The sequence below is a fragment of the Neopelma chrysocephalum genome, unplaced genomic scaffold, assembly GCF_003984885.1.
Source record: "Neopelma chrysocephalum unplaced genomic scaffold, ASM398488v2 Primary Assembly neopelma1_74, whole genome shotgun sequence".
Lineage (NCBI taxonomy): Eukaryota > Metazoa > Chordata > Aves > Passeriformes > Pipridae > Neopelma > Neopelma chrysocephalum.
This window is the reverse complement of record NW_020897735.1, coordinates 5,501,681-5,529,226: the sequence shown is the minus strand read 5'-3', so window position 1 is coordinate 5,529,226 and position 27,546 is coordinate 5,501,681. Positions and strand designations below refer to the sequence as shown.

General features: G+C 46.3%; 2 protein-coding genes across 2 annotated transcripts in view; both read right to left on the bottom strand.

Annotated features, from left to right (window-relative positions):
• The window catches only part of ABL1 (ABL proto-oncogene 1, non-receptor tyrosine kinase), a 78,664-nt gene extending 63,387 nt beyond the window's left edge, over positions 1-15,277 (bottom strand). Inside the window, exon 1 of the mRNA XM_027687736.1 lies at positions 14,339-15,277. Within this exon, the coding sequence (XP_027543537.1) occupies positions 14,339-14,474 (136 nt within the window). The 5' untranslated portion in view covers positions 14,475-15,277. The remainder of the gene's footprint in view (positions 1-14,338) is intronic.
• A 5,844-nt stretch (positions 15,278-21,121) lies between these two features.
• EXOSC2 (exosome component 2) lies at positions 21,122-25,627 on the bottom strand. Its single transcript, XM_027687855.1, has 9 exons — positions 25,391-25,627; positions 25,198-25,299; positions 25,049-25,094; positions 24,663-24,752; positions 24,260-24,325; positions 24,044-24,112; positions 23,034-23,210; positions 22,764-22,892; positions 21,122-21,914 (listed from the first exon to the last, which is right to left on the bottom strand). Exons 1-9 carry the CDS (start codon positions 25,513-25,515, stop codon positions 21,834-21,836), a joined length of 885 nt encoding a protein of 294 aa, XP_027543656.1. The 5' UTR covers positions 25,516-25,627; the 3' UTR covers positions 21,122-21,833.
• Positions 25,628-27,546: the final 1,919 nt, after the last annotated feature.

Here is a 27,546-nt window from a genome sequence, read left to right as displayed (position 1 = left end):
AGGCTTTGTGGAATGCAGGAGACACATAACATTTTGCTACAATTATGTTTCTTCTCTCCCATGGCTGTGTTGGTCAGGGCTGATGGAAGAAGGGAAATTGCCGAGAGGTGAACCTGTGTGTTGTTTCTTCGATTTCTGCGACTGTTTGTTAAAAGAGATCAAAATCAGCAGGCTGGATGAGAAAAGTTGTCTGAACTGAACCAAACTGAGTGTCTGTCCTGTTCCAAAGTGCTGCAATCACAGCGTCAGCCTCCCGGCAAGCTCCAGGTCAGGTCTCAACAACTGGCGAGAACAAAGTGGAAACCTAAGCCCCGGCCCCTGTAATTGCAATGCAGGAGAAAAACCACGGGTTTTCAAAACAAAGCTTCTTGTTATAACTCACAACAGCTTCCTGTCCACAGAATCCTTCAGGCTTCGCTCAGACAGGGTGATCCAGTCATACAGATGAGCTTGGCTAAAAACTTTTGTTCAGTCCCATCAAGAACACTGAAAAGCAAGTTTCCCCAGAATAAAGTCTGATTTTTTCACTCCACCAAGCCGTTGTAGGTGATATTTTGCACCTTAGAAACTGCCAAAGTATTCATTAAGATCGGGTTGTTCACGAGTAACATCAACTTGTATGTTTAATAACAGAAGCAGCAACCAGATTGGAACACTTGTGATTAGAGCTCAAGGGTCACAAGCTGTGGTGGGAGAGGAGAGCAGGGATGTCAGGGATGTCTGGATGCCACCTTATCCAAGTGCCACCCGCATTTCAAGTCCAGCTGCCCCAAAACAAAAAGGACCCTGCCAATCTCTAAGCACCATCTTCCCAAAATGCAGCAGGAAGGAACGACTGTGTTGAACTACAGAAAGAAGATGTCAAAATAGCAATTTGAGTGGGCAAGGCAACCATCTCCCTTTAAATAAAGGGGCAGAAAGAGAGAAATACTATTTTCAATAGCAAGCTAATATATCCAAGAGCTTAAAAGCTGACCCAAGAAGAAAAACAAGATTAGGTTTGCTCTTTTTTTGCTGCTTAGAGCAGACAAAGCCTCTCTCAGAAAACCACCGTTTTTCATGCCAGCTTTGACCATCTTAAAACCAGGGGGAAAAGAGGATAAAATCCAATTTTTCTTTCTTAAACCCTTGGCAGGTCATCTGCAAGAGCAGGCCAACAGCTTTTCTAGCAGGCAATAAGAAATTATTACTTTCTTTTCTAAACAAAGATTTCAGTTGCTTCAGCTCAACAACAGGATTTTCACAGTCCAGTGGAATACAAAGCAATCACCCGACCTTCAAGAGCATCCAATTTGAAGATGGACAGTTGCTTCTCCAAGGGAAAAAGCAATAATTTGATAGAGAAAAAGAAAAACAACCCAAAAAACCCACCCAAAAATAATCAAAACAAAATAAGCAGCTTTAGCACACTGGAAGACAAAGGGTGACCAGTTACAAGATGAGTGCGAAATGTCAGGGGATATATTACACAGACTTGCAGAGGATCAAAAAGGATCAACTTTGGGTGGCTATCAGATAGACATCTACAAGAGAGTGTTAAACATGAGTTTAATCTTCCCCCACCCCAATGAATAAATCAAAGCCAAATCAATGTGCACAGCATTCTCTAACAGCACCAAAACCTGTACAAAAGGCAGAGCTTCCAACTTAAACCAGCAAACACAAACTATCCCATCTCTGAGGATCTTCAAGCGCTTCCACTTTTTTCTTAACCCTCTTCCCTCCTATGAATAAGTCTTATTACAGATTTATACGGGTTATAGAGCAAGAAGTTGCAGCTTTATGATGACAAAGAACATAAAGACAAAGGATCTGGTTTTGACTTAGGAACAACCCAAGCAGGTAGTTGTTAACTACCCGTGATGCTCACTGCTGTTCCCTGCAACAAGGAAAAAAACACAGCATTCCATCTGCCTCGGGATGGGCACATCCCCAGAATCACTCCCTACACAAACCTCAGTTGCCCAGCCTGAAAATACATATTTTCCTTATCCAAGGGCAATCCTCGCACTGAGGAGAAATGATTGGGAAAAAAAAATAAAATCTCAATTATACTTTCAACCATAACACTGATGTCAGGCACAAAGAAAAAGCTGCTTTTCTTTCAATTGTATTTTGCTTGGTTTTGGTGGCACATCGCTGCTGTGTGCAAGAGCCAGATGGGGGAGGAAAAGTGTAGGTGGCACAAGGGAAAGCAGGAACGAAGGTCCCTGTCGAGGTTTATCTGTGGTACACTACGTTTCACAAGAACAGGAGCTCTGTCATCCAGGCTGGCTCGTAACCACCCCCGCAGCAGGAAGCGGCAGAAGAGCCCCGGAGAAGCCCTGCACATTTCCATCACCCTCCTCCCCCATCCCTGTTATCTGCTTTTACTTGTGCATCTCATAAAACACCCCCAGGCCAACCCCTGGCAAGGCCAGCTCCTCGAGCCAGAGCTTCATCAAACGTTCCAGGTATGATCCCGGGCTAAAAGCAATTCCCTCACCACAGCCGCAGACCTTGGATGCTCGCACTGACACGTCAGCCTCCGAAATCAAGAGTCAGGACAGGTGATTTGTACTCCAGAGGAGTCAGAGGTGCTGCATGGCATGAGGAGATGAATTCCTATGTCCCTGGCTCTGGTGGGACTTTGGGCAGGAGTGTATTCACACAGCTCAGCTGGACACTGGCCCCACCACGACACGGTGTCAGGGTGTAGGTGCACTGACAGAACTTCTTAACAGAAGCTCTCCCACAGACCTCCTCCTCCCCCACCCCATTTTTTGCCTAAAGTATTGCACTCCGAGATTTTATTTTTTTTTTAAACACGTTTTTGATGGTGAAGGAGGCTCAGGGGAAAGCATCCAACACACTCTAATCCAGTTTGCTGTAGCCTAAAGAAATCCATTTGTTCGGCTTTGCATTCAGCATCACTGTGAGAATAATTTTTAATAGTACTGCTTATTTAGATACATTTAATAAATCAGAATTTGGTTACAAGCCAGGAATGCACCCTGAAATTACCTTTTCAAGACATGTCCTCTCAAGTAAGACCCTACTCTCCAAAGGAGGCTGCAAAGCTCCCCTGGACTCATCCCTTATGCCCGCTGCACAGATGGATACCTCCACGAGGCTGACCATGGATCCAGCCACAGAAAACACTGCAGTAAGGATAAAGAGAGCTCAAATCCAAGTGTGATTGTGCAAGATTGTCGTAAAGAGGTCTTGGAGTAGAAGACAGCACCTTTACTTGCACGGGGTTAGTTTTACTCCTAAAAATTTTAGAAGTTAGTACATTTTTAAAATTCAGCTGCTAGCAATTCCAATTTGAGAATTATAAAAGGTACTGTATTAATAATTGAAATGTAAAATGCCTGTCTGATTCACTCCAGCCCTCGGTCCCCCTCCCCAAAGGGCTTGTTTGCCTTGGGGGAGCATTTCACAAGCAACACATCAACTTTCTGAAATACAGCTTGAGCAGATGAAAGCCTCAATAACCACAGAAGAGCCGCCGTCCTTCTAATTCTGGAATTTAAAAACTGTGACATCCACAGAGCTATTTAAACTAATTTAAAGGTAGAACAGCCAAAATATTTCAGCCCAACCAAGCACTTCAGCTGCCACACTGTACAGTGATTTCAGATGTGGCTCACCAGCAATCTCCCCATTGCAGCCACAACATCCACCCTTTATCACCCGGCAGACACCGTTCTGACTCACCAGGACCAGGGTGACGAGGCACCCTCAGCACTGGGTGATTCAAGACTATCTGGTGGCCATGAAACGTGTCTCATTCCAGGGGCTCCAGATCATCCCGCTCTGAAGTCCTGCTGAAGCCCACCACTTCCTAATTTGGGAACACTGCGGATGACAGGGATGTCTGAGCTGGAAGGCATCTGCTCTGTTGGTGTCTGCATCTTTCACCTTGATGTTTTTAATGCCTCTGTGGTTATGCAGGACTAAATGATGTGGACATAGCCAATACAGTGCAGTACTCACTTTTCTGGGAAGAAGTAACCTAACTTATCAAATTAGAACACAAACACCTCACTTGGATTTGTGCTGCTTATTCCAATGAGCGGAATGCAAATATTTCAACTTAACATTTCACGGTTCTTTGAGCCCTTGCCTCATAATAAATGCAGCACTGATCCATTTTCATTTAATGTTCTTCAAATCCTGTATTTTTAACCACAATTACAAAGCCACGCTGCTGCTCAGTGAAGTTCACCATTCCTCTCAGGAGAGGTCGGCTTATCAACTCTGCGGCAGGTCTTCAGTGAAATGTCATGCACTGCCTTTGCTTTGCAGAGGCAAAACTGCAGTCACCAAGATGATTATATTAGCATTTGAAGCTAGTATTTGCCTCTAAAAAATCCAACCTTTATTATTCTAATTCATCCTTTTGCTTGGCTCAAAATATTACCTACTTAAGAGGGGTTATTTAGCTGTCCCTTTTGCTAACCAGTCACAGCCTGTAGGGTTTGCCCCTCTGCAGACCTGTCGCTGCAGCAATTCCAGCATTAACTCCTAGGTTATGTCTCCAAGTTGTACTTATCAAGCACAGCAGAACCCACACCACACCTGGTGGTGTATCTGTGGTCACACAAAGCCTTGTTGCATCCCCACTCTCCGGCAAGAGCGAGGTAAAAACCACCAGCAATTCTCGCAGTGAGGTCTGAATTAGACTGACGTTTCCCCAACATTTCTTTTTTTTCCTAATGACAGGGAATGTGAAAGGTTGAGCAACACTTACACTGTCTTATGTGATCACCTCATAACAATAATTACTACTTAATACCTGAAACATGATAGCACCTTGACATCCAAACCTCTGTGTGGGAGGCACTATTTAGACATAACAGACAATCCGCAGAGCCCAGAAAAATTGCAGCTTCTGTATGAACATCAACAGTATCAAATGATGGGAAGAGCTTTGTCTTCCCTCCAGTTCATTTCCTGTAAAGGACATCTATTTTCTATTAAATAGCTGCACATTGGGTTAAAAAAAAATGTATATAGCAAACACATTTAGTGCAATCCATCAACAGTCTTATAAAGAAGGTTTGATTGCAGAAGAATTTTAAATGCAGCTTCTTATCCATCCAGTTAAATATATCCAAGGAGAAATAACAGCTTGGCATTTATTCAAACTTTTTCATTAGAGCTTTCCTAAGTTATTTGCAAACATGAGGTGTAGCCACACAACAACAGCTCTAATAGCTGTTCCAGTCATTCTGGCTAAACTAGGACGTAGCTTTTAAATGAACATTATGTGTTGTCAGACTTACAGAAGAGATGAAAAGAACTTAGAGCCAATAAAAAGAATAAAAATAAAAACCCATTCAAGCATACATATTTATAGCTTAAACTATTTTGCTTAGATACACTAAGTCTTCTTCGTTATTATAAAATTCTGCCACCCAAAAGAGATTTGAGTTAAATAGAATATTATTAGATTACAGCTTTGCTTTTGTAAGCATTGTTATGACTTCATAACAGCTCAACTCCACAATTAGTTCTGTGAGAGCAATTCTGACATTCAGACAACACCAACTGTGTAAATAGCTGTAACAGGCTGAATTTGTTTCCAGATACTCCCTGAGCATCTTTGCCAGGAACAGCTCACTTTTACAAATGTTGAACATCGTGCTACAAGAGGATTTACAGAACCTCTATACCGAGAGGAATTTAATATTAAAAAAAAAAGTATATGTATTTTTAAAAAGTCAGTGCAGCATAACAAAAGTAGTAGGGGAATGAGATCAAATGCAGAAGACAGCAATAAATGAAAGGGAATGTAGCACTGAAAACTATTTGGCTTTTTTTTAAAACAAAGAATGGTCTGAAATGGAACTTGAGGAGGAGAGGGAGCAAGATTTTCCCATTAGCAGCGAAAGCAAACGTCACCTACCAACCTCTTTTTCATCAGCAAGCAAGCTCACAAAGATTACAGGTTCTAAAAGTAACTAAAAAGACTTGACAGCCACTATTTCCCAAATTCACAGTTGTCACTTCTGACCCTTGTTCTTGCCATTAAACTTTTGCTCACTTCCAAGACGCTTCTTACTGCAAGGGCTGTTTTAATCAGTGCAAGTTAGGGAAGTCACAGAAGACATCTGGTGGCCAGTGCCCCAAATGACAATTGCAGTTTCTTTATACCTTTATAATAAACCTTAAATTTTAATTAAGTAAATAATTTCAAACAAACATTTTTAATTAATTAGATAATTTTATTAACCTAAATACAAGCAAACCCAGCTGTGTTTACTGCATAACAGCCCTGTGATAACCTACTGTAGTCAGGCCAGGAACTGAGAAATTGGGAATAGCCCTTCACCAGGTATATTAAATGAGGCAGCACCTAAAAAGCAGCCTTTGAATTAACACAAATGACATAGCAAACATTTCCTGAAAGCCCAAAGAATTTCCTATTCAAAGTTTCCATGTCCTTATCCCACTCCCATTCGCACAGTTCAGCCTCTGGAAAAACAACCTTGTTTATTCTGGGAACACACACACACACAAAAAAGGCCATGAAAAAGCCATCAGTTCCCCCAGGTGTGGATTGGCAGCGGATCAGCTCACTGGGGTCACTGCAAAACCTGACAGAGCTCATCTCTGTGTGTTGGTACATTCTGGATGCACAGAGTAAGTGAAATTTCCTCCTCTGCAGTGTCAGTGTGACGGGAAACACAGGGAACGTGCCCAGGTCACTCTGCTCTTCCAGCAGCAATGGACATTGGACAGGGAACAAACAGCAGGTCAGCAAACGAGGGACTCCTGTCCTTCCACAAGCCTTGCTGTCCAAAACTCAGGCATTTAACAGGCAGCAGAGTATGTAATTCAACATAGCCTTAATCACACATTATTCCCAGTTTCTGAGGCCATCACTCCCTCTTTGATGCAAATGTGGAGTGCAAAGCACAGCAGAGGAAGGTTGAGCCTTTTACTATTTTATGAGCTCTAAGGACAGACTGGACTGAACAACATTTACTGTGGCTCAGACAGCACTTCAAAGGAGGAATCTACAGAGAGGCAGACTGAACACAGCTCAGGCCCTGGGAAGAATCCTGAGCTGACGTGGTAGGAATAAGGTAGGAACTGAAGTCAGCCAAAAAGATAAATGTACCAAAATGCCTTAGAAAAGCGGCACTAATGGATAAGCAGCTTCTCAAGGCAGGCAACGTGTAGCAATATTGATTCTTTAATAGACACAATGAAACCAAAGTCTTAATGATTAATAATCTGTTGTGAAACTCTATTCATTAGGTAAAAACAGTGCTCAGAGATGACACAACATAAATCAGGCAGTCTCCTCACTCATGAAAGAATGATGAGCTCTCTCACGTCCATGTAAATTAGCAGCAATCACTCTGCGGAAAAGCTCAACCCAAACGGTAACAGCAAGGAAGAAATGCTGGGTTAAAAAAAAACACAACACACAGAAAAAACTCCCCTAATTTCAACACTAACTTCAAAAAGCACTTTAGTCAAAAGCTAAAGCAAGCTGGTATTCAGGACACGCTTGCCCTGGCATTACAAAGAGATGTGTGGAAAGGGACTCCTCCCACAGCACAACACACCATTTTAGCAGATTTATATCAGATTTTGCCATGAGGGTGATGAAACTTCCAGCCATTTCACAAAGAGTTATGCTTAATACCTACGTGCAGCACTGGCATTGAACATACAGGTTTAAAGACAGAACAAAGTTAAGAACTAAGCTCTAAGTAAGAACTAATTTAGTTAAGAACTAAGGAAAGACGTTGCCTAAGGCGGCTTTACTCACTAAAATTGAACATTCATTACCTTTTTGTGCAAGAATCCTCCTTAAACTGATAAAACAGACACTTTGGTAAGCAGATTAATAACCTGTACAGCTTGTTTAGATCGATCTTCAATCAACACGGAGCAGGGTAAGAGCTGAGTGATAACACAGTCACAAAAGCAAGGCAACCAAGAGTCCCTCTTGCTTCTGCTGAAACTGCTCTGCGTGTTCCTACAGCAATGGACTTCTGGGATTCACAACAGACCTTTCATAAGGAGACTTACTACTTCTCACAAGAATGGCACAGCACGGCTGAAATGACAAAAGACTGCTGGGTGAAGACACTGGTGCTCTTTATACAGCTCTCAACAGACACTGCAGATAGAAGGCAGCCCCCTCCCTCTGCCAAAAAAAAAAAAAAGGAAAGCAAAGTCCATCTGCAACAATAACTCCAGAAGGACACTAGTGTTTTAAACACTTCCTTCAGTCTGGGTGAATGCAAATCAGAGCATTTTATGCAGCTGAAAGATGTGGCACCTGTAACACGCCAAACATCCACAGGACCACGGCCACCCAGGTTTTAAACCCTGTGGTGTGGATTGAGTGAGCTGATGGAGCTGCAGGAATGTTCTGGGAAATCTGGGGACGCCACAATACTCCAAACAGGGCCCAAGGCTTAAGGCAGGGTGCTTTACTGAACACAGCTGGGATCAGCTGGGTGTTAAGAGCTGGACTAACTCCTGCAGCCCTGCATCCAGACTGCCTGGTGTCAGCTGACAGCATTCCTGACCTCACACCTGCAAGACAGTGGTTACATCCACACCAGGACTATCAACACTCACCCATTTATTTCTTGTCTGCTTTATCAGAGTTCCTATAAGCACAGCTGCAAACTGTTGTTCCAAGAAGCAACCCAAAAGCATCCCCACCCTTACATGACAGTCAACAGGACAAGATTTTGCAAGGCCTTTTTCACCTTTCTGCATCCTCATGATTTGCCACGTGCCACAGAGCCCATCACAGGGGATGAACTCAAGATTCCCAACTCTCAGCAACAGGACTGTGTCAACTCCTCACTTTCAAGCTTAAGATTTAAACTTTTCAATTTCAAATACTGAGAGTTTGATGGCAAATGTTGAAGTGTACTGGAAGAGATGATCTCCTGCAAGCAAAGACTTCTATTCTAATACACAGCAGCTTTCTCTTGCCTCCCTCTCCTGATTTTCTACCATAGCCTTCCTATTAAAATTTGTAAATAAGACTGCAGAACCAGCATAATCTGGGAATGAAAGTCTGGCATACAAGAAACCACTACCTATTTGTCATGAAGGAGATGAACTGCTTAAACATGGCGAGTTATCAAAGATTAGTCAGTGCACAAAACAGAACTGCTTTTGCCCAGGAAAGGGATTAGCCTTTCCCCATCATCATCCTCCTCCACCTCAGTCTGTGGAAAAGCAGTTTAGCAAGTCTTAGGTCTCTTTCCTAACATATTCCAACATTAGATGAAGTTTTGTGGAGGAGCTTCTTAGCAAAACCTACTGGTATTTGATAATTGGAGCAGGAAAAAATACAGGAAGAGCTTTTTATGATGAAAAGGGATATAGTCAGAAGCAGTAAACAAATCTGCATTTGGCATGCAGCAGATGTCAGCATTAACCAGGCTAATACTGAGGCACAGCAAAGTTGGATACATGAGCAATGATCTCAAAAGCTGGGGATAAATCTCTCCTAATAGAGATGGAAATTAAAGTTTGGGAGCTGCCAAATCTCCAACGTGACAACGAAGAAAGTTTTGTCAGTTCAGAACACAGACCTGAGACACTGAAGGCAGGCTCTAAAGAATGGATTCCTATTAGGCTGATGCTAATGGTCCAATTTCAGGTGAATGGTCTAAAACAGAATCAGGAGTAGTAAAACAGTTTCTTTCAAGTCTCAGGTTTTGCAGCTGGTGAAGCACAGAGTGTAAAAATGCCCTAAGGAACAATGGAAAGAGATAAATGCAGGGTTTATAAGTACATGGGTTTGAAGAGACAGTTCTAGTATGGAAGGAATCTCAATTAAATCATTTCCATGTATGGGCAATTGACTATCTAATAAATGTATATTGCTTATAAAGAAGATATATTGAGCTCACCTATAGGATAAAAGATAATGAGTACAAAAATCAGACCTTGAAGATCATCTCATTCCACCCCCCTGCCATGGGCAGGGACACCTTACACTAGCCCAGGTTGCTCCAAGCCCCGTCCAACCTGGCCTTGGACACTTCCAGGGATGGGGCAGCCACAGCTTCTCTGGGCAACCTGTGCCAGGGCCTCTTCCACAGGGAAGATTTTCTTCTGAAAATCTAATCTAAATTTACCCTCTTTCAGTTTGATCCCATTCCCTCTTGCCCTATCACTCCATGCCCTTGTCCAAAGTCCTTGTCCTGCTTTCTTGGAGCCCCTTTAGACACTGGAATGGGCTGTAAGGTCTCCCCAAAGCCTTCTCTGAGCCGAACATCCCCAGTTCTCCCAGCCTGTCTCCACAGCAGAGGGGCTCCAGCCCTTGGAGCATCTGCAGGGCCTCCACTGGACTCACTCCAACAGTTCCATGTCCTTCCTGTGTTGGAGCCCCCAGAGCTGGAGGCAGAACTGCAGGTGGGGTCTCACCACAGTGGAGAAGAGGGGGAGAATTCCTTCCCTCACCTTGCTGCCCACCCTGCTGGGGATGAGCCCAGGTTATAATGTAATTTACTCATTTTCACAATTCAAATAGTTGAAATAGGGAATTTAACAGCATTAAAAAAAGATAGATTATTAAACCTAAAGACACTTAAAAATTAATTTTAATCAATAATGTAGGAAAATATACTTTTAATTGTTGGGGTTTTTCCTCATAGTGAATTGCATAGGGCACATCTCCAGCTGGCAGCTGTGGCAATCTGATGCTATGGATCCATTTTGCACAATTACTTCCTAATTAAAGCAGTAAAACTTTCAGCACCCTTGTAAGAAAAAGAGTTCAGATCTAATATGGCAGAGACTGTAGTTGGCTGACTTCAGCTATATTCAGCATTAAAGGCATAAGAAAAAGGATCCAGTTCTGCTGTTTATCTCTCTTTACAGTGAGGTAAACAGCTCATTTGAGGCTCCCTATCAATTACCTGCTGGAAGAGAAACTCTTAAGATCACATTTTATCATTATGAAAGACTAGGAAAAGAACATTCTTGTGTGACTGCTTTATCAATCTCTTCTTCACCTCAGCACCACCTGTCTAATGATTAAAATTCATTTTTTAAGCCTTCAAGTGCTGCTTTTGCTTGGAGATACTCTTCTACCAAGATGCTTGAGGGAATCTGCTCATCATTCAGCACAGCAACACCTCTCCAAGACAGTTAGAGAAGGTGTGGTGTCTGCTGATCACTCCAGTTAACTCCTGCCAGCTCCAGGATCAGAGTTGAGCCCTCTGGGAATACACCTTTCTTTTCAGAGGTTTGAGTTTTGCTGAGATTGATGTTCTGGAAAGGCACAAGATACACTAGTGTGCAAACTTCAAAATGCACTGACAGTGTCTTTCCCATTAACTGTCTACTGACCACAGCTTTTCTCTCAGCTGGATATTCCTAAAAGCAGTAACTTCAGACTCGTTTCTCGCCAAGAAAAGCACGGGGGAAGAGGCAAACTTTGCCTTTATACTTCCTCTCAAGTTCAAGTTTGCAAGCAATCTATGAGCTGGAGTAATCTGCATCAGGATGAAATCTGAAACATCCCATCAAGGGCTAACTCTGCTGCCCAGGGTAACGACACCAGCGTGAACTCCAGCTTGTAAAACAGCCTTCGTGGGGAAACTAACGGTACAAAGAGAGAAGCCCAAAACTTGCCCATAGATTACTTTTTTCCCCTTAAGGCCCTCGCCAATTGTCAACTCATGACAAAATTTAGAGCCTTTCTGCATTATTCTCACACAACATTTGAGCACCAGCAGAGCTCATTTCTGGCCAGTTGCCTCCATGCTTTTCAGAAGCCTCTTGATGTGTTGCTTTGAGTGCTACGGAGAGTGCGACGACCGAGAAATGAAAGTTATTTTGCCTTACACTGTTAGCATTTGATAATTTTCACTAGCCCTTTCTGCTAAGATTTCATACCACTGAAGCAATTGAGATCTTCAGTGATCTGAAAACCACTCTAAGTGCCTGCTGAAGGAGCCTTGGTAGAACTTTGCAGGTAGCACTCCCACCAAAAAAGGGCCATGAAACAGCTTTATGAAAACACAACCCTAAGAGGAAAGAGCCCTGCTGCCAACAAGTCCACTTTTTTGGGTTTTTCTACCATACAAGAACTTCAAACAAGTACCTTAAAGAGTTCACCTGTCTCTAGGGGGTTAAGTTGCCCACTATGGAATTTCTCCTTAAGTATTTCTTACTTATGAAAAGCCAGAAACGTGATTTTCCTGGGACAAACTAGTTCCCACAGTGTGATAGAGAAACCAGATACAGTGTTTGGTATTTGGAAGAAACTCTGTAATGACAGTACTGAAAGGCAAACACGCAAACATTTAAGCCCTGAAAAAACACCCATCTGTTTTTATGAACTACAGCCCATGGCACAATCCCTGAATAGGGCTGAAAGCATTAAATACTGTTCTGCCCATTAATTATAAACTATGTCAAGCTATATATTTCAAAGACAAATTATCAAGACGAAAATAAAGAGCTTTCTAAAATGAACTTTGTTCCCTCTGTATTTGTCCAGATATTTTAAGATAGCATCTTTCAGGACAGGAGCAGCCCAAACTCAAACAGAGCTGAATAAACAACGGTGGTACTGCCTTCTACTGCCAGGAGCTGGAAGAACCATTTCATCCCCTCAAAGGAAGAAACTTTTCCTCATGTGGATAAGCGAGGCTGATCTTTTGCAGTTCTCTTAACAGATGTCCTTGCCCTGATGTCCTCTTTCAAGTTTATTCTTCTCTAAATCAAGACACGGAGGTCTCTCATGAACATATGGCGTGTGGACATTAGAGATGCCATTTTTCCTTGCGAATATGCTGGGATCTGCTGACCTCAGGTCACACTGGCAAGAAGTTACCATCTGTCTATTCCTGTTAGATGATCAAAAAGGAGCGTTTCTGGCTCTTCTGCTACAGCAAAACACCAAAGGTAGTTAGAATATTGTACTGCTTGGAGTTAGTGCTCTGGCTGTATCTCATCTGACCTTGAAACTCTGTCCAAAGTAGTAAAAGCAGGAACCAGACTGGGGGTGGAGGAGGAGAGGGTATATCACAGGACTGAGAGCATGGAAAAATCCAGCAGCAGGTTTAACATCAAAGGGCCAAGGTAGCCCTTACACTCTCTAACCTTCCCTTAATTCCTTTCCGTTTCCTTCAGAGCACAAACACTGCATGGGAAATGAAAAGAAACAACACTGAAGTAACTCAAACCAGTGTTTCAGCACAGCAGTACACACATGGGATCCCTGCCTGTGCCTTTGCTGAACACTGCAAAGGATTTCTTGGGCCCTTCTAGAAACATACACAATGAAAATTTGAAAGCAAAGCCCAGCTAAAAATAAAAACAAAACTTTTCCACTAACTAGATCAGACACAGCAAATATTTTGGGTTTTAGTTATATGACAATTACAAATGTAGTTTTGTTTTGTTCACAGATAAACTTCCTCTGCGGGACAAAACTGTTGCAGAAACTTTGTCAAAATCCCATTCTCCAGCCAAAGACAGCAGCCAGAAGTGTGTCATCTCACATTAGAATTAAAAAAGTGTGGTGCAAAAGCAAGGATTACTCCAAAAATTTCAGTGAAACAATGCATTTCTGCTCCTTGTTTCTGTAGAGATGCCTTCAGTTTACAATTTCTTTGGTCTTCTTTTTTTTTTTTTAAGGAAAAAAGCAACATTTGAAGCAGTCACTAAACCTACCTCTGAGTCCTACTGAGCTTTTCAACTGGCTTCTTTCCTGAGATTCTCAAGTCCCCTCTTACTTTGCAGAAGACCAACAAGTGACAGGGTTGCTGTACCCCAAACTTGGCCCCATTTGGCCTCTAGCACTTCAATCCATCACAGCACAAGATGAAGGTTTAAGCAGTTTGAGAAACCACTAAACAAAAGTGCTGCAAATGCACTAAGCAAATTAACAAGAGCAAATTCACAAACTTTCCAAAATAAGGTGGGGTTTTTTCCAAGTAGCAGAGTGCCTTTTGTAAAGATAATTAAAGAACACTTGTCGCTGACCACAGCATCACCATCAGCTCTGGTTAGTTGCTCAATACTGTGACCCAAACAATTCAAAAAGTATCAAACAAACATTTTCCCAAACTGCACACCAGAAGGCAGAAATGAGAAACTTGTACAATGTTAAAGTTACTTCCTTGTATTTCACCTTTAGCTGTACAACCTCTCCTCAGATTTCAAGCAATCTGACTCAAGTATTTTCTTAATAAACAATCACAGAAGACCTGCATTAAGCAGCAAGGGAGAGAAAACAAGACTTCCATAGAGTACGTCTGTATCTGCTCCATGCCCTTGAATAAATCCATATTGTACCTAGCTCAGCAAATCAAAATTAAAGCAAATACCAGTAGAAACCTCTCACCATGTTCGACGAAGACGTTACAGTGTGGGCCTCCATGCCTCGATGACTCCTTCTTCCCTGCTCCTTTGATAAAGTGCAGGGCAGGCAGACTTGGCCTCCTTTGGTCCCCAAGAACTTTTCCAGGCTGCTGCCCCATAAAGTAACTATGGGCAGCCTTTCCCAGGGCGAGAAGTTTTTCGAAGAAGTCCGTGATCCCTGATCTTCCAGGCTGGGAAGGAGCTTTGAGGGAGAACGTGTTTAGGTGGGTGCGTTGGCTGCACTCACGGTGGGATAAAGTCACTTGAGGCAAAGAATTAAGACAGATTCCTCCAATGCTCCCGAAGAAAGCAACAAGGCTCCTTAGGTGACTTTACGCAAAAAAAAAGAAAAAAAAAAAACAAGTAAAAGTTCCAACCGCTCAGCAACGACCAAGCATTACCAAAGTTTAGGTTGCCATATGTAGCGTGTCCTCCACCAGGTAAAAAAAAGGCGAATTAGCTCATCTCGCAAGCAAGAAACCACACATAGGCTCACCCAGGGCAGGAAACAGCCATTCCCACCGCAACCAGTGTCAAGGTCTCCTTTTTTTTTTTTTTTCTCCTCCTTTTCTTTTGCATAGCATTGAGTTAGCGAAGGGCCAACGTGCCACGGGGTTTGGCTTCAAGTACCGCCGGAGTCCAGCAGGGTCAGGTGCGCTGGAACCATGTCAGCTCTCCGGGCGAAGCAGCAGCAGCAGCAGCAGCAGCTCTGGGCGGGCTCCTCGCCCTCCTCGGGGTGCGGGAACGGGACGGGGGCTCCTCGGCTTCGACTCCTTCCACCGCCGCTACCTCGGGGCCGGCGGGGCCGGGGGGGCCATGGCGGCGAAGGAGCAGCGCTGGGGCGCCCCGTGCCCGCCGCCTCAGGCGGAGCCGGGCCGGGGAGCTCCGGGAGGCCGGGTCCTGCCCAGCGTCCGGGCGAGGGCAGGCGGGGCGGACGGCGCCGGCCGCATCCCCGGGCGGGCCGGGCGGCGGGAGGAGGAGGAGGAGGAGGAGGAGGAGCGGGGCGAGGGGCCGCGGGTGCCCCCGGGGGGGTGGGGGGATACGGCGGGGCTGGCGGGGGGCGGCGGAGGCGGCGAGGGAGATCCCGGAACCCCCGGGCCGGCGGGCGGGCGGTCACATCCCCTTCCGGCCCCTCCTCCTCCTCCGCCGCCCCCGCCTCCCGCCCGGCAGCGCCCGATCCCGGCTCCGGCCCCGATCCTGGGGGCGCGGGGCAGCGAGGGGGCTGCCCGGGGAGGAGCCCCTGAGGAGGGGGCCGGCAGGGCAGGGAGGGGGTTGGTCCTTCCCCCTGTGCTCGGCCCTGGGGTGTTGTTGTGCCCGGTTCTGGGTCCTCAGGACAAGGGGCTGCTGGAGCGGGTCCAGCAGAGGCCACAGAGATGATGAGGGGTCTGGAACATCTCTCCGATGAGGAGAGGCTGCGGGAGCTGGGCCTGGTTAGTCTGGAGAAGAGAAGACTGAGAGGGGATCTCATTAATCATCCTCATCCAAGAAGATGGTGCCAGACTCTTTCCAGCAGTGTCCAGCAACAGGACAAGGAGCAGTGGCCATAAACTAAAACACAAGGAGTTTCACCTCAACATAAGGAAGAATTTCCTTATATAGAGCACTGGAACAGGTGCCCAAGAAGGTCGTGGAGTCTCCCTCTCCAGTGACATTCCAAACCCACCTGGATGCATTCCTGTGTCACCTGTTCCAGGTGACCCTGCCTGGGCAGGGGGGTTGGACTGGATCATCTCCAGAGGCCCTTTCCAACACCTAACAATTCTATGATTCTGTGAAAAAAACCTTCTGAGGGGAACGAGGGACCAAGCTGGACTTGGGATCAGTGAGAAGTGGGGGGGGAAGGGAAGGGTGAGGTGCGTTTCTTTATTAGTGCTGTCAGAGCATATGCAGAACTCAATACCTAAACCAGCCATAGAGGCCATATGAATGTGACAGTAAAACACATATTTTATTGATCTACTTTTTGCCATTTGGTACAAAGATGGAGTTAAACCCCCAAATTTTCCAGCCTGCACTGGGATGTCCTTGGATGTGCAGCATGAGCGTTGCCTGGAGCTAAAGGGCAGACAATGTTGCTGAAGATATTTAGTTTCTAATACATTCTCCAGTTCACCTTGGGAATAGAAGAGGGTTGAGGCAGCAGCTTGAGGTCAGGGTGTTTCGGTCAAAGGTCTGTGGTTGCTCCCACTCGACAACAGGAGAACACACAATTGCAATTCTGTGCTGTAGCCTCCTGCTCAGGGTAACCATCTGGACACAGAGTGGCTTGTTTATACTGACTCCTCCCTTGTGACAAATCCAAACACACTCCTTGTCTCCTACCACATTCAAGGTCCTTGGCAGACATGTATTTTTCATCTCCTAACAATAGCATCCAAAATGTAGCACTCCATACGGCCCTACAGGATCCTCCACCGCTGCTGTGCCTATCTGCTCCTACATCACTAATTCTTAGCCAGAAGACTGATCCCAAACCATTCCTATTGGATTTCTCCATCAGCGGCTCAGATTGCAGGTACTGAGGCTGTTTGTGCTGCACACACACAGGAGAGAGAAATTCTGGCACATCGTGCTGAGACAAATCCGGGGTCACATCTCTTGAACTCAGCAGAATTTCTCCAGGTTTATCTCAGTAATGGAGATCAGCTTCTCACCGGGGTGATGTGACCCTCTGCTCAGCTCCCATGGATTGAAGGAAAAGTGAGGAAACAAAGCTGTCTGTCAACATAGGCTGAGCAGCAAAAACCAATACCAACCATTCTTCACTGAAAAACTTATTCTCTTCTGGGTTTGACTGCAGCACTCTGGATAATACCTCCTACCATGGAAGGACTGAAGCAGAGTGAACTCCAGAAGACAACCACGAGTCTGTGATAGTCAGAAAACCTTCACCAAAATACACAAAAGTAATTGCAAATGTGCTGGACTTCATAGAATCCCAGAATGGTTTGGGTTGGAAGGGACCTTAAAAACCATCTTGTTCCACCCCCTGCCATGGGCAGGGACACCTTCCACTAGACCAGGTTGCTCCAAACCCCATCCAGCCTGGCCTTGAACACGCACAGGATGTGTTCTGGACAATACAGGCTGTACATACCCTCCTCCCTGGCTCACCTGAGGTGTTTATTTAACAGCCTAGGTGAATTTATCATTCAGGCCAGCAGGCAGTTCTTCCTTCTGATGCTTTGCAAGCATAAGCAGCAAAGTGGGGCAGTTTCTTTCCCAGCCCTTCCCAACCATTATTTTCTCCAAAAGCATTTCCCAAAAGCAGTGCTGTGGTTAATCTGGGACAATATACAGGCAGATGGGCCAGCTGGTCACTCCCAAATGTCATAGCAAGATACCTGCCTTCTTTTCCTTCCTGAAGGGTATTACATTTTCTGTCCCCTACCCTGCAGCCAGTTTTTGTGAACACGATTGTCTCATGTTAACAAACTTAGAAGTTGCCCAGTGGATTCAGAAATTGTTAGAAAAGACAGAGACAGAAAGATTGTGTGAATGCAAAATAAATGAAAAATGCTACAGATTGTTTCTTTCAATCACGCCTGAGTACATCCTGTGGATTTATTCTTTCATAAGAGGTATTTCAGTACTTTTTCTGTTTACCTTTCATTAAGTGTGGGTTCTTACACCCGACAGCTGCAGAGACGTTTCCTCCATAACAATATCTTAAAAGCTTCAACCTCTTCACCAAATAATAAAACTTAGCATATTAATTAGCGGTCCTCAGGAACCCCAGACAATCATTTCAAGATGCCTCTAATCTCAGTGGGGTTTCAGTCTCTCCTCAGGTCTGCTCAAAGCTTTGTATTTATACCATTCACCTCAGCTGAACAGCAAAACTGCACACGGATGAGACAGAAGTAACGCAATAAGCGGCAGTAATTGGATTAATAACCCATTAGCACAAATTCAAAATCCCAGTGGTTATTCCTAGGAGTAGAAGGGAGGGGTTGCCATGCTTCATGTTAGTGCATGAATTAAGCACTGAGCACCAAGAAACAAGAAAATTATTTCTGCAGATGAGTGATGCTGTGTTGTCCTTCCCACAGGCAGCACTCACCCACAAGGGAACCAGTGAGTAACTCTGCTTTTGAACACGTCTTCACTGAGTATTAACCCTGGAATAAGCAGCACAGGCAGGTGCTATAGCTGGTTTACAAACAGGCTCCACACCTGTCAGACACTGGTGACCAAAGGAATCAGGTTGGTCTGAGCTGTTTTATAGCTTCCGTGGGCATTTTAGTTCCCCATATAAAAATGAACCCTTAGTAGCTTTTTCCCACCCTGCTTTCAATTCCTTTTTTTTTTTCTCTTAAACCAGAGAAGCCATAGTTTCTTCCTTTTCACCCTTCCTGCTTAGAAGTTGCCCAGCAAAATCCCACGGACTACTTCAAGAATTCAAGAGGACCCTGCTGTTGCTGGCTTGTTGTTACCTGCTGGCTTGCAAAGCTGTGCTGGAGGGGGTTGCAGGAACTGCCAGCAGTGACCTTGCTGAAGCCTTGAAAAATTTAGGTCTGGGCTTGGCACAGCACTGGGTGAGTTTGGAAAGATCAGTAATTACCCCTCACAACCATGGGGGAAAAATACTGAGACCACAATCAGGTCAGTTCCCACGATTAGGAAAGATCCATAATCAACCCTCACCAGCTGGTGGTCGTCTTCTTAGGCTTAAAAACTAAAGTACCAGTTATTCAGGAGTAAGGGAACTGGATGAGTCACATAACTCCCCCATTTAACACATCCCTAAATAACAAAGTATCAGGAATGCTGCAGCAAGCAGGAGGAATCAGAAAGCTCGGAACTGAAGCAGTCCAGCTCTTGAGCTCATTGTTTTTCAGGTTGTATACTCACTTACTGAGCATATATAACCAAAAAACGTTCACAATGGGGAGAGAGGACTAGCGTGAGAAGCTTGGAAATACAGCACAGTTTTAAAGACTGACATGGAAAGGGGGAAAAAAAGGAGAGGAAAAGGAATGAAAATACAGAACAACTCAGCTGTGCTGCCCACGCAGCCTGACACGGACACCAGCACCCTGTTCCCAAGATCAATGGATGAGAAGCTGGCACTGTGTCACCCTGCAGGTCTGACAGCTCACACCTGGATCCCATCCACCCCTAAATTAACCACCTCCAGAGCACAGCATCCACAACATCACCAACAGCACTTTCAAGAGTCTCATAACCCCTCCCAGCCCCTTCCTGACCTTTCGATGCCTGCAGAGAGGTTGCTTGAGGACAGAGAAGCATTTTCCATTCATGTACCTGTTCAGCAGAACCATTTCCAGGTATCAAATCTCTCTAGGTGGTAATGAAGTACAGTCTCTTCACTCCTTTGTCCTTTAACTGACACAGAGTTGTTTCAATTTAAGTGGCAGAGATGCAAAGAGATTTACTGGATTAACTACAGCCCTCTCCATCAGCCTTCAACAATGCACATTAAGTATCTCATTGTTTGTGTATCCCCAGCCTGCTTATATCTAGAACCCTCACAGCAGAAATCCCTGAACCTTCCCATGTGTTAATAAGAAAAAGAGCTGCTAAACTACAGCAGCTGGGTAGGGAAAAAAAAAAAGATAATTTCATAATTAAAAGATGCAGAGGCCACTAAAGCTTTTTTTTTAGCCTTTTTGAACCATTCTTGTCCACACAGATGTGGGTAACATGGCTACCAGCAGCCTCATGCACAGACCTGAAAGTGTCAGCAGCCAGTTTTTGTTTTTCAAATTTCCCAAGTCGCCTTGAGGATGTGATTGTTGCGACACTTACTAAGGAATCCTTATAAAACTGAAAAATAACAATTCCCAGCTCTTGTGTGGAGCATTCCAACAATACCCCCAAGAAGTTCAGTGCTATTTTACAGAGGCAGCACGGGCAGAAGTTTGAGCTGTGCAGCAGCAGAACGGATTAGCCATGTCCTTGCTTGTCCTCAGCCACTGAGCCCCATTATGCTGTAGGATTTGGGTAGCAGCGCTGGTGGCAGCCGGCCAGGCCCTGCTGTTTGGCAGGGCAGTGAGGCGGAGCTGGGAAGGGAAGTGCCACAAACGCGATCCAAAGGTGCCATCTAGTGCCTGCTCGGGACCGCAGGGAGAGCAGCCGGCACTGGAGGAACAGCAATGAAGGGAATTTCCAGTTCCCAAGAAAAGACTGAGCAAAGAATTTTGCCTGAGGGAAGTCTGAGAATTTGCAATGTTAGAATTGGATTCAGGAACAATTAGGGCAGATGGGTTTTTTATCACCCTTTTTAAGAATTACAGTGCTGTGGTGGTGCAAGTATGTATTTGCAATACAAATAGATACAATACATATATAACACAACAGCTCTAATACAGCACCAGAGAGCTGAGAGGATGCTCCAAGGAAAGCATCACATCCATTCTGCACAGAGGAGGTGACTGACTGCCTGCCCACCTCTAAGCACCAGCCTGAGGATCACCAGTGTCATACTGGGCTCCCTGCCATCCCCCAGTGACCTCATGACTCACCTCTCCATGGAATCCTGCAGGGATGCAATACTGGGAGAGCCACTGTGAACAACTCCAAGCAATCCTTACAGAGGAGCCCTGCACAGAAGATGGGCTGAAGAGGAAGGTCAAGTCCTGCTTGAATGGGATGAAGAGCAACAGCTGAAGGGAAGAAACAGGACATTGCAACCCTTCCAAGTATCCTGGCACAAGGAAACTTGAGCCAACCATAGCTCTCAAGCTAGACTCAATTAATTCTGGAGAAAAACAAGCTAATGCACACACTGCTGAAAGACTGATTTGTTTCCAAAAAATTTATTGAAATGTAAAATATTTAATACAAAACAATTCTGGTGCCTCCTCAGAAGAGAAGCTCACCACATCAGGCATAAAAAAAAAGAGACCAGCAGGATGTACACAAACTAGGACACAGCTTGTCCATGGCTCCTGGCTCATCTGGACAGCAACAGTCACATCCCCTCTCATATCCCTGAGAAAAAGCCATGAACAGCCAGACTCAAATTGTGGTTAGCAAAGGTGTGGATACTCCTGCCCTCTAAACACATGTGCCAGGATCTGCAGCCTTAAAAACAAGGGCTCTGTCACAGGACAGACTGGCAGATCTGTGTCACAGTAAATTAAAATCCAAACCATCTTTTGGGGAGAGAGAAACATCACAAAACACATCCCTTCCTCTCTCATTCTGCACAAATTTATGGGGCACTAGACACAGCAACAGGTGCAAGGAGACATGTCCCAGTTGCATCTGCATCTTTATAAAGGTCAGATATCAATTTTTCAGGCTGCTGCACTAAAAGGCTATTGGACTTAAGTACTACTTTGTCCTATTGTACTAAAAGGACTCAGGAGATATCCTAGGAATGAGGAATTTTGGTGATTTCTGAAGTGTGGAATGAATGTTGGGGACTGGAACACTGAAAAGAATATATAATACTGAGGATCAAAAGCTGCCATGCTGGGATTTCAAATGACTGCTTCTGGCCATGTGCCCTATCCCTCCAAATCCAGCAACCTCTGTCGAGCTTCCAGAATGATCTCCTCCATCACCTCTGGTTTGAGAATGTCCTTGATCTGCAGCGGAAACAAGAGCAACATTGGCACCGGAAAGCAATTACTATTTTTGCACACTCTATGGGGACAAATGTCCCTGACAAACAGCAAGGGAGTTCAGAGGATTGTGGTGAAATAAGACCTATGGCAGAGGGTCCAATGCAAAGTTAACTTGGCCAGAGTTAACAATTCTTACAGAGACCAGAGGAAATAAAAGACGACACTACCAACAACTCTTCCATCTCTCCTGATGGACACACATCAGTATTTGGGAAGGGGAGAGATGACTTAAACAGAAGCATACTTCAAAAGAACATCCCATGTAGCTGAGCAGGCTGGCATTGGGAATGAAAGCAGACGACAATTCAGATCCCATTCATTTATGGGAAGAGCATTCCTTGTGATTGTCCTGGCAGAAATCAGAGTGAAAAGCTGTACAGTGAGAGGTCAGTGCAGGATGTGGATACAGACACAAGACCTCTCTGTACAATACACAACACTTATTTTTTCATTGGTTCTTAAAGTGCACAATACCCTCACACCATCCCAAATTTAACAGTGTTTTCACAGCAATCACAGGGGATCCATAATCCCAGTGAGGGATACACAACATCTACTGAAAAACGGACTTATTCCTCTATAGGAATAGCTGGACATTGCCAGAGGCAGAACCCTTCAAAAACCATCTCTGAAATCATGCAACGCAACTTATGCTATGCAGAGGGGGGGAGTTTTTATTGTCACTTACCACAGGATGCTTTGGAAAGCTAAAAGGAAGCCCCACCACCTAAATTACTGACTTCAGCAGCAACTGGTGCAGCCTTTCTGTTCCCTCCCCCACTGTGGAACAAACCCCTCTGGTTTCTGTACCTGATGAGGAAGGGATGCTTCATAGCAATACAGGATGCTGGTGTCAAAGAGCATCATCTTGTGAGTAACCAGAGCCACGATGCAGTTTCGGAGCCGTGAGATCACCTCCCGGTCAGACAAGGGAACCGGCTGAGGAAGATCAGAGGAAAAGGGATGAACACACAGGGGAATAACGCAGGCTGACTGTAAAAAAGCCTTGCTGTGAACCTAATACCAAATCCTGAATAAAAACCATTGGTAGGAGAAGGTTCATCTTCCCTGAGGCCTCACCTCCAAGTTGGCGGTGAAGCCCCCAGCCTCTTCCTCCTTCTGCTCCGGGGTTGGGTAGATCCAGATGAAGCCGTTGTTGCCAAGGATCACGGAAGCACCACAGGGCAGGTCATGGAAGTGAGTCTTCTGGCGTTTCACGAGGGAGGGAGAGACCTGAACCAGCACACCCTGGGCAAGCTGGAGTGGAGATGAGACTCAGCGTGAGAGACACGAGCCACCACAGACAGCATCAAGTCACCCCCACTCACTCCATTCCTGGCCTAGGCACCACTCCATTTTAACACCTTTTCCTGTGAAACAGTGAATGTAAAACCTGCCTGCCTCTGGGAGCGCTGGGGGGATTAGCTAATGCCTGTGCAGTCCTTTGAAGATGAAGAATACTCTAAGTGCTTAGCACAAATGTTAATAATATCTTGATCGCAACTACACATCAACCATCCCTGCAGAAAAACGAGGAGTGAGAGGCCCAATTTAGCAGAACACTTTCTCTCTTAATCCAATCACTGTCCTTCACCCTTTGTGCAATAACCACACTTCCCTTTCATCTTTTAAGTGCTAATACCCTTGGTCTGGTAATCCCAAACTGCAGCCTACGCTCCGATGGCCCCTTGGCTTCTTTCAATGCACAAAACCAGAGATAAATGCCAACTGTGTAAAGCCTAAAATAGAGCCCTGGGGAGAGAAACAAGTTCCAGGGGCAACGGCCTGCTGAAGAGGAGCGAGATTTCTCCCCAGGATTTAATTTCCAATGGCTAGTGGGGGAAAGAGGACTGGCAAGCTGGAATTGTGAACAGGGAGTGCAGTGGCTCAAAGGGCAGCTCAAGGACACCTCTGCTTTGGGAAAACTCCACTTGGTGCTCCCACGTAGGAGCTGAGATTCTTCAGGAGTCAGTTATAACAACATCCTGCTCTATTCCAGAGCTCTTTTCTTGAAAAAAGACTCCAAAAGGCCTCGTACAAGTCAGCTGGCGCAGAATTAGGCCAAGACCAAGGGCTTTGGAACAACTTACCTTCCCGTATTTCAGGCTCCGGGTGTGCAGCGATACAGCCCCATCAGAAAATATAGACTGGACCTCTGCCTGTCGGTGACAATTAAGGAAAACAAAGTCCCTAAGGTTGCCCAGTGCCACCCCAGCACAGCTCTCACCCCCAGCCAGGCCAGCCGACCTCTGGCTGTTCTCCCCATCCCCTTGGCTCTTCTGTCAGTGGGAGCAGCAGAAGGATACACTGATGAGGTCCCCTTCCTGCAGGTAATCCCTCATGGCAAGCTCATCTTCTGCTGACCTTCTTCTCTGAAACAACACAAGAAAAGTTACTTGTTGCCCAGAACGAGAAAACACCTATTTAATATCTCACTGTGGGGGACCGTAGGATGCCATGTCAAACACCCTGGTCACCAAAGGAAAACCAGGCAGAACAGCACACCTTTAGGTCACTGAAGTATTATAACGAGGAGAGTTAGAGAGAGAGTTCAGAGTTAGTTAGAGAGTTCAGAGCTACAGATTCAACCACAAACCCCACCATTATGCTCATGCTAACTGTGGGAAGGGCTCCAAGCTTCCCAGTGCTCCTGCCATGGAAGCAGCAGACAACAGGACTATGGCACTGCTCTGCCTCAGCTACACTCACCAGTTCCCCACCAGGTAAATTTATAGACGACAGCAGCAGGACTGAATCCAGCCTGGAATTCGTTTCTACTTTCCATCGCTTCTGCTGAACCTGAGGGGGAAAAAAAATAGCCTGCTGCTATACACCCAAAAATTGAACGGGAGCTGCAGCCCACCAAGCCCATGGGAGGGGACAGCACTGCTGGTTTTTCCAGCCTCATCCCGGTTAAAATCGGTGGCTCCCAGTGCCCCGTGCGGGGACACTGATGTGTATCAGTGTTTTAGGATCCTGGGAAGTGCTGCAGGTTGGACTGAACCACTCCGGTCAGCGGCCACCCTCCTCCTCCTCAGCACATGAGTACATCTCCAAACCCTGACATCAGCACCGCGGGAAAAACGGGGCTTTACCTCCGTAATCCTGCCGACCACGATGTCGCCGACCTCGCCGTTGTACCTGGGGGCGGGACAGGGAGCGGCCGTCACACACCTCACCCGAGCGAGGCCCAGCCACCGGCCCTCACCTGCCACGGCCACCTCACCTGCCCGCCCACACTCACCTGGCCTTCAGCGCCCTCACACACACCAGCTTGTTCACCCTCTCCACCACGCCGGCCACCGAGGCGATGAGCTTGTCGTCCTCCACATACGTGCCGTGGCCCCTGCGGAGAGAAGGGCGGCTACCTGAGAACTGCCCGAAGCCGCGCCGCACCGCCACCGCCACCGCCTCCTCCCCTGCGCCGCTGCCCGCACCTCATGTATCCCGTGTCCGTGGTGATGGTGTCCCCCGGTGCCACCAGGTGCTTCTCAGCGCCGCGGGGCGCGCTCGCCCCCAGGGGCCCGCGGACCTGCGGCAGCCTCATGGTGACCGCCGCCATCTTGGGCGCAGGCTTAACCCCGCCACAGCGCGGCTTCCGCCCGCCATGTTGGCTGCGGGCGAGAACACGCCTGAGGCACGGGCGCCGCCATGTTGAGTGAGGGCAGCGGGGGGGAAGTCTCTAGGCATCCATATTTGTTACTGGCAGCAAAGGGACTCGAGGGCTTCGCCGCGTTGGAACGCAAGGGGGAGCGCGGCCATGCTTAGTGAGGGCAGAGTGCCTAATCCCCCCCGACAGTGACCGGCATCCCAAAAACCTGCCGGGCAAACCGGGGCGCTCCAGGGCCCCACGGACCCTCCCGCGGGGCTCACTGGGCCCCAGCACCCCGGCTTGGGCTGCAGCCAAAGGTGCGCTCGCCCCGGAGGGAGCAACCCCCCCCCGTTTTGGGGTGCCCGTGCTCACGGAGTGTCCCCCTTGTTTATCTGAAGACACCCCCCTAATCCTCTCCCGAGCTGGCTCAAACTTGGCTTAAACACCCCCGAGGGGATCGGGATTGCCCCCTTCCCTTGGCAGAGCTGTGCCAGCGGGAACTGATACGTCTGTGGAAAAGTTTAATCCGTTTAATTCAAAGCACCAGTCCAGCTATTGGAGCTGCTGAGGAAATACCCAGGGAAAAGCAGCTCAGAGATGACCGTCAGCAAATTAGCTGCTTTTTCAGGATCCAAAACAAACCTTCCAGCAAGACCTGCACCTGTGTCCCATCGCAGCTGAAACACAGGCATTAATTCTTGGGAGGTATCAAAGGATATCAACAGCTGTGGCTTCAAATAGGGACTGCATAAGTGCACAAGGGACTGTTCAAATAGGGACTGGCAGGGTGGAACCAGACCAAACACCACCCCCTCCAGCACTCACCACTTCTTCCAGACCTGAAAAAGGGCTTCTTTAGCCAAAAACTGTTTTTTCCTCCTCCCACCTCCACTCCTTGGTCCAACAGACAATGTCACTGAATATTGTGTTAGTTAAAACCTTCACTCATCCCAACCACCACATCCTTCCCCTGGCACATAATAAAATAAAGCTCTCCATGCTATCCCTCTTCTAAATGATAAATGTCCCAAGTAATTTTTATTTAGAATACAAGAGAGAGGTACAAATGTATTTACACTGTGTACATATACAATCAAATAATATATAATATCAAAGTTTTGTAAATAATGTTTACATAAATATTTACAAAGTTAAAGTGACAGTTGTTTGTTTTTTTGTTTTCTTTTTCTGGAAGTAAAACACGGCTTGTGAGAACTTTATACATCTTAGACTTATAATTAATATTAGAATACCTTCTTTTAAGCTTTATGATACACAGCCCTCCTTCCGGAGTGTGGGACTCCAGAGGGCGCTTAGAGTTGTCCTTGGGGACGGAGCTGGCCCGGGAATGGGTTTTCTCTGTCCCCAGAGGGCAGTAGCAGTTCCAGCCGAAATGTTTCCTCACGGCTGGGGAAGAGTTGCTCCAAGGGCTGGAACAAACACGGCCCGGCAGAGCTCAGGGTCCCCTCAAAACCTGCCTGCGGATGGGCATTCCCGGCTGGCACGGTGTCCCCATGGAATGTGTCCCCTCTGCCTACTCGGCATCACTCGGAGTGTTGGCAAAGCCCAGCGCACAGCTCAGGCTGGAGCGGGGCAGGCAAAGGGGTGCTTGGGTGGGGGAAAATAAAACTGTTTCCTAACTCAGGGCTCCCGAGGAGGGAAAGGTGTCCCTTGGAAGGAGCCAGCAGGACCAAAGCCACCCCCAGGACAAAGAGGCGTGACTGGAGTGGCCACATCAGGGCTGTGCCAGCTTTCCAAGTGTCTGCTGGGCACTTGCTGGAGCAGAGAAGGAGGAGGGATAAGAGCGATTTTTCTTTCCTCCAAATTATCTGTAAAAGCCAGGTGTGACTCATTCAGACCCAGCTTTTCAGCTGCTCCAGCCCACTGGCAAGTCCATGCAGGACATCCTGCTGTATTCCTTCTCCCCTGCCAAGCCTAGGGACCAGCAGCCCACCCTACATCCCAGAGTACGATCCCACATAGTGCAGCTGCACAGCTGGG

What these genes read in the sequence shown, in the direction of transcription:
- EXOSC2 (XM_027687855.1), bottom strand. Translation starts at nt 25,515, where the DNA reads ATGGCGGCGGTCACCATGAGGCTGCCGCAGGTCCGCGGGCCCCTGGGG. An exon ending in ATTTACCTGGTGGGGAACTG is followed by an intron (nt 24,326 to 24,662) that starts GTGAGTGTAGCT and finishes GTGTTGTTTCAG; the next exon opens with AGAAGAAGGTCAGCAGAAGA. An exon ending in AGGAAGGGGACCTCATCAGT is followed by an intron (nt 24,113 to 24,259) that starts GTATCCTTCTGC and finishes TGTCACCGACAG; the next exon opens with GCAGAGGTCCAGTCTATATT.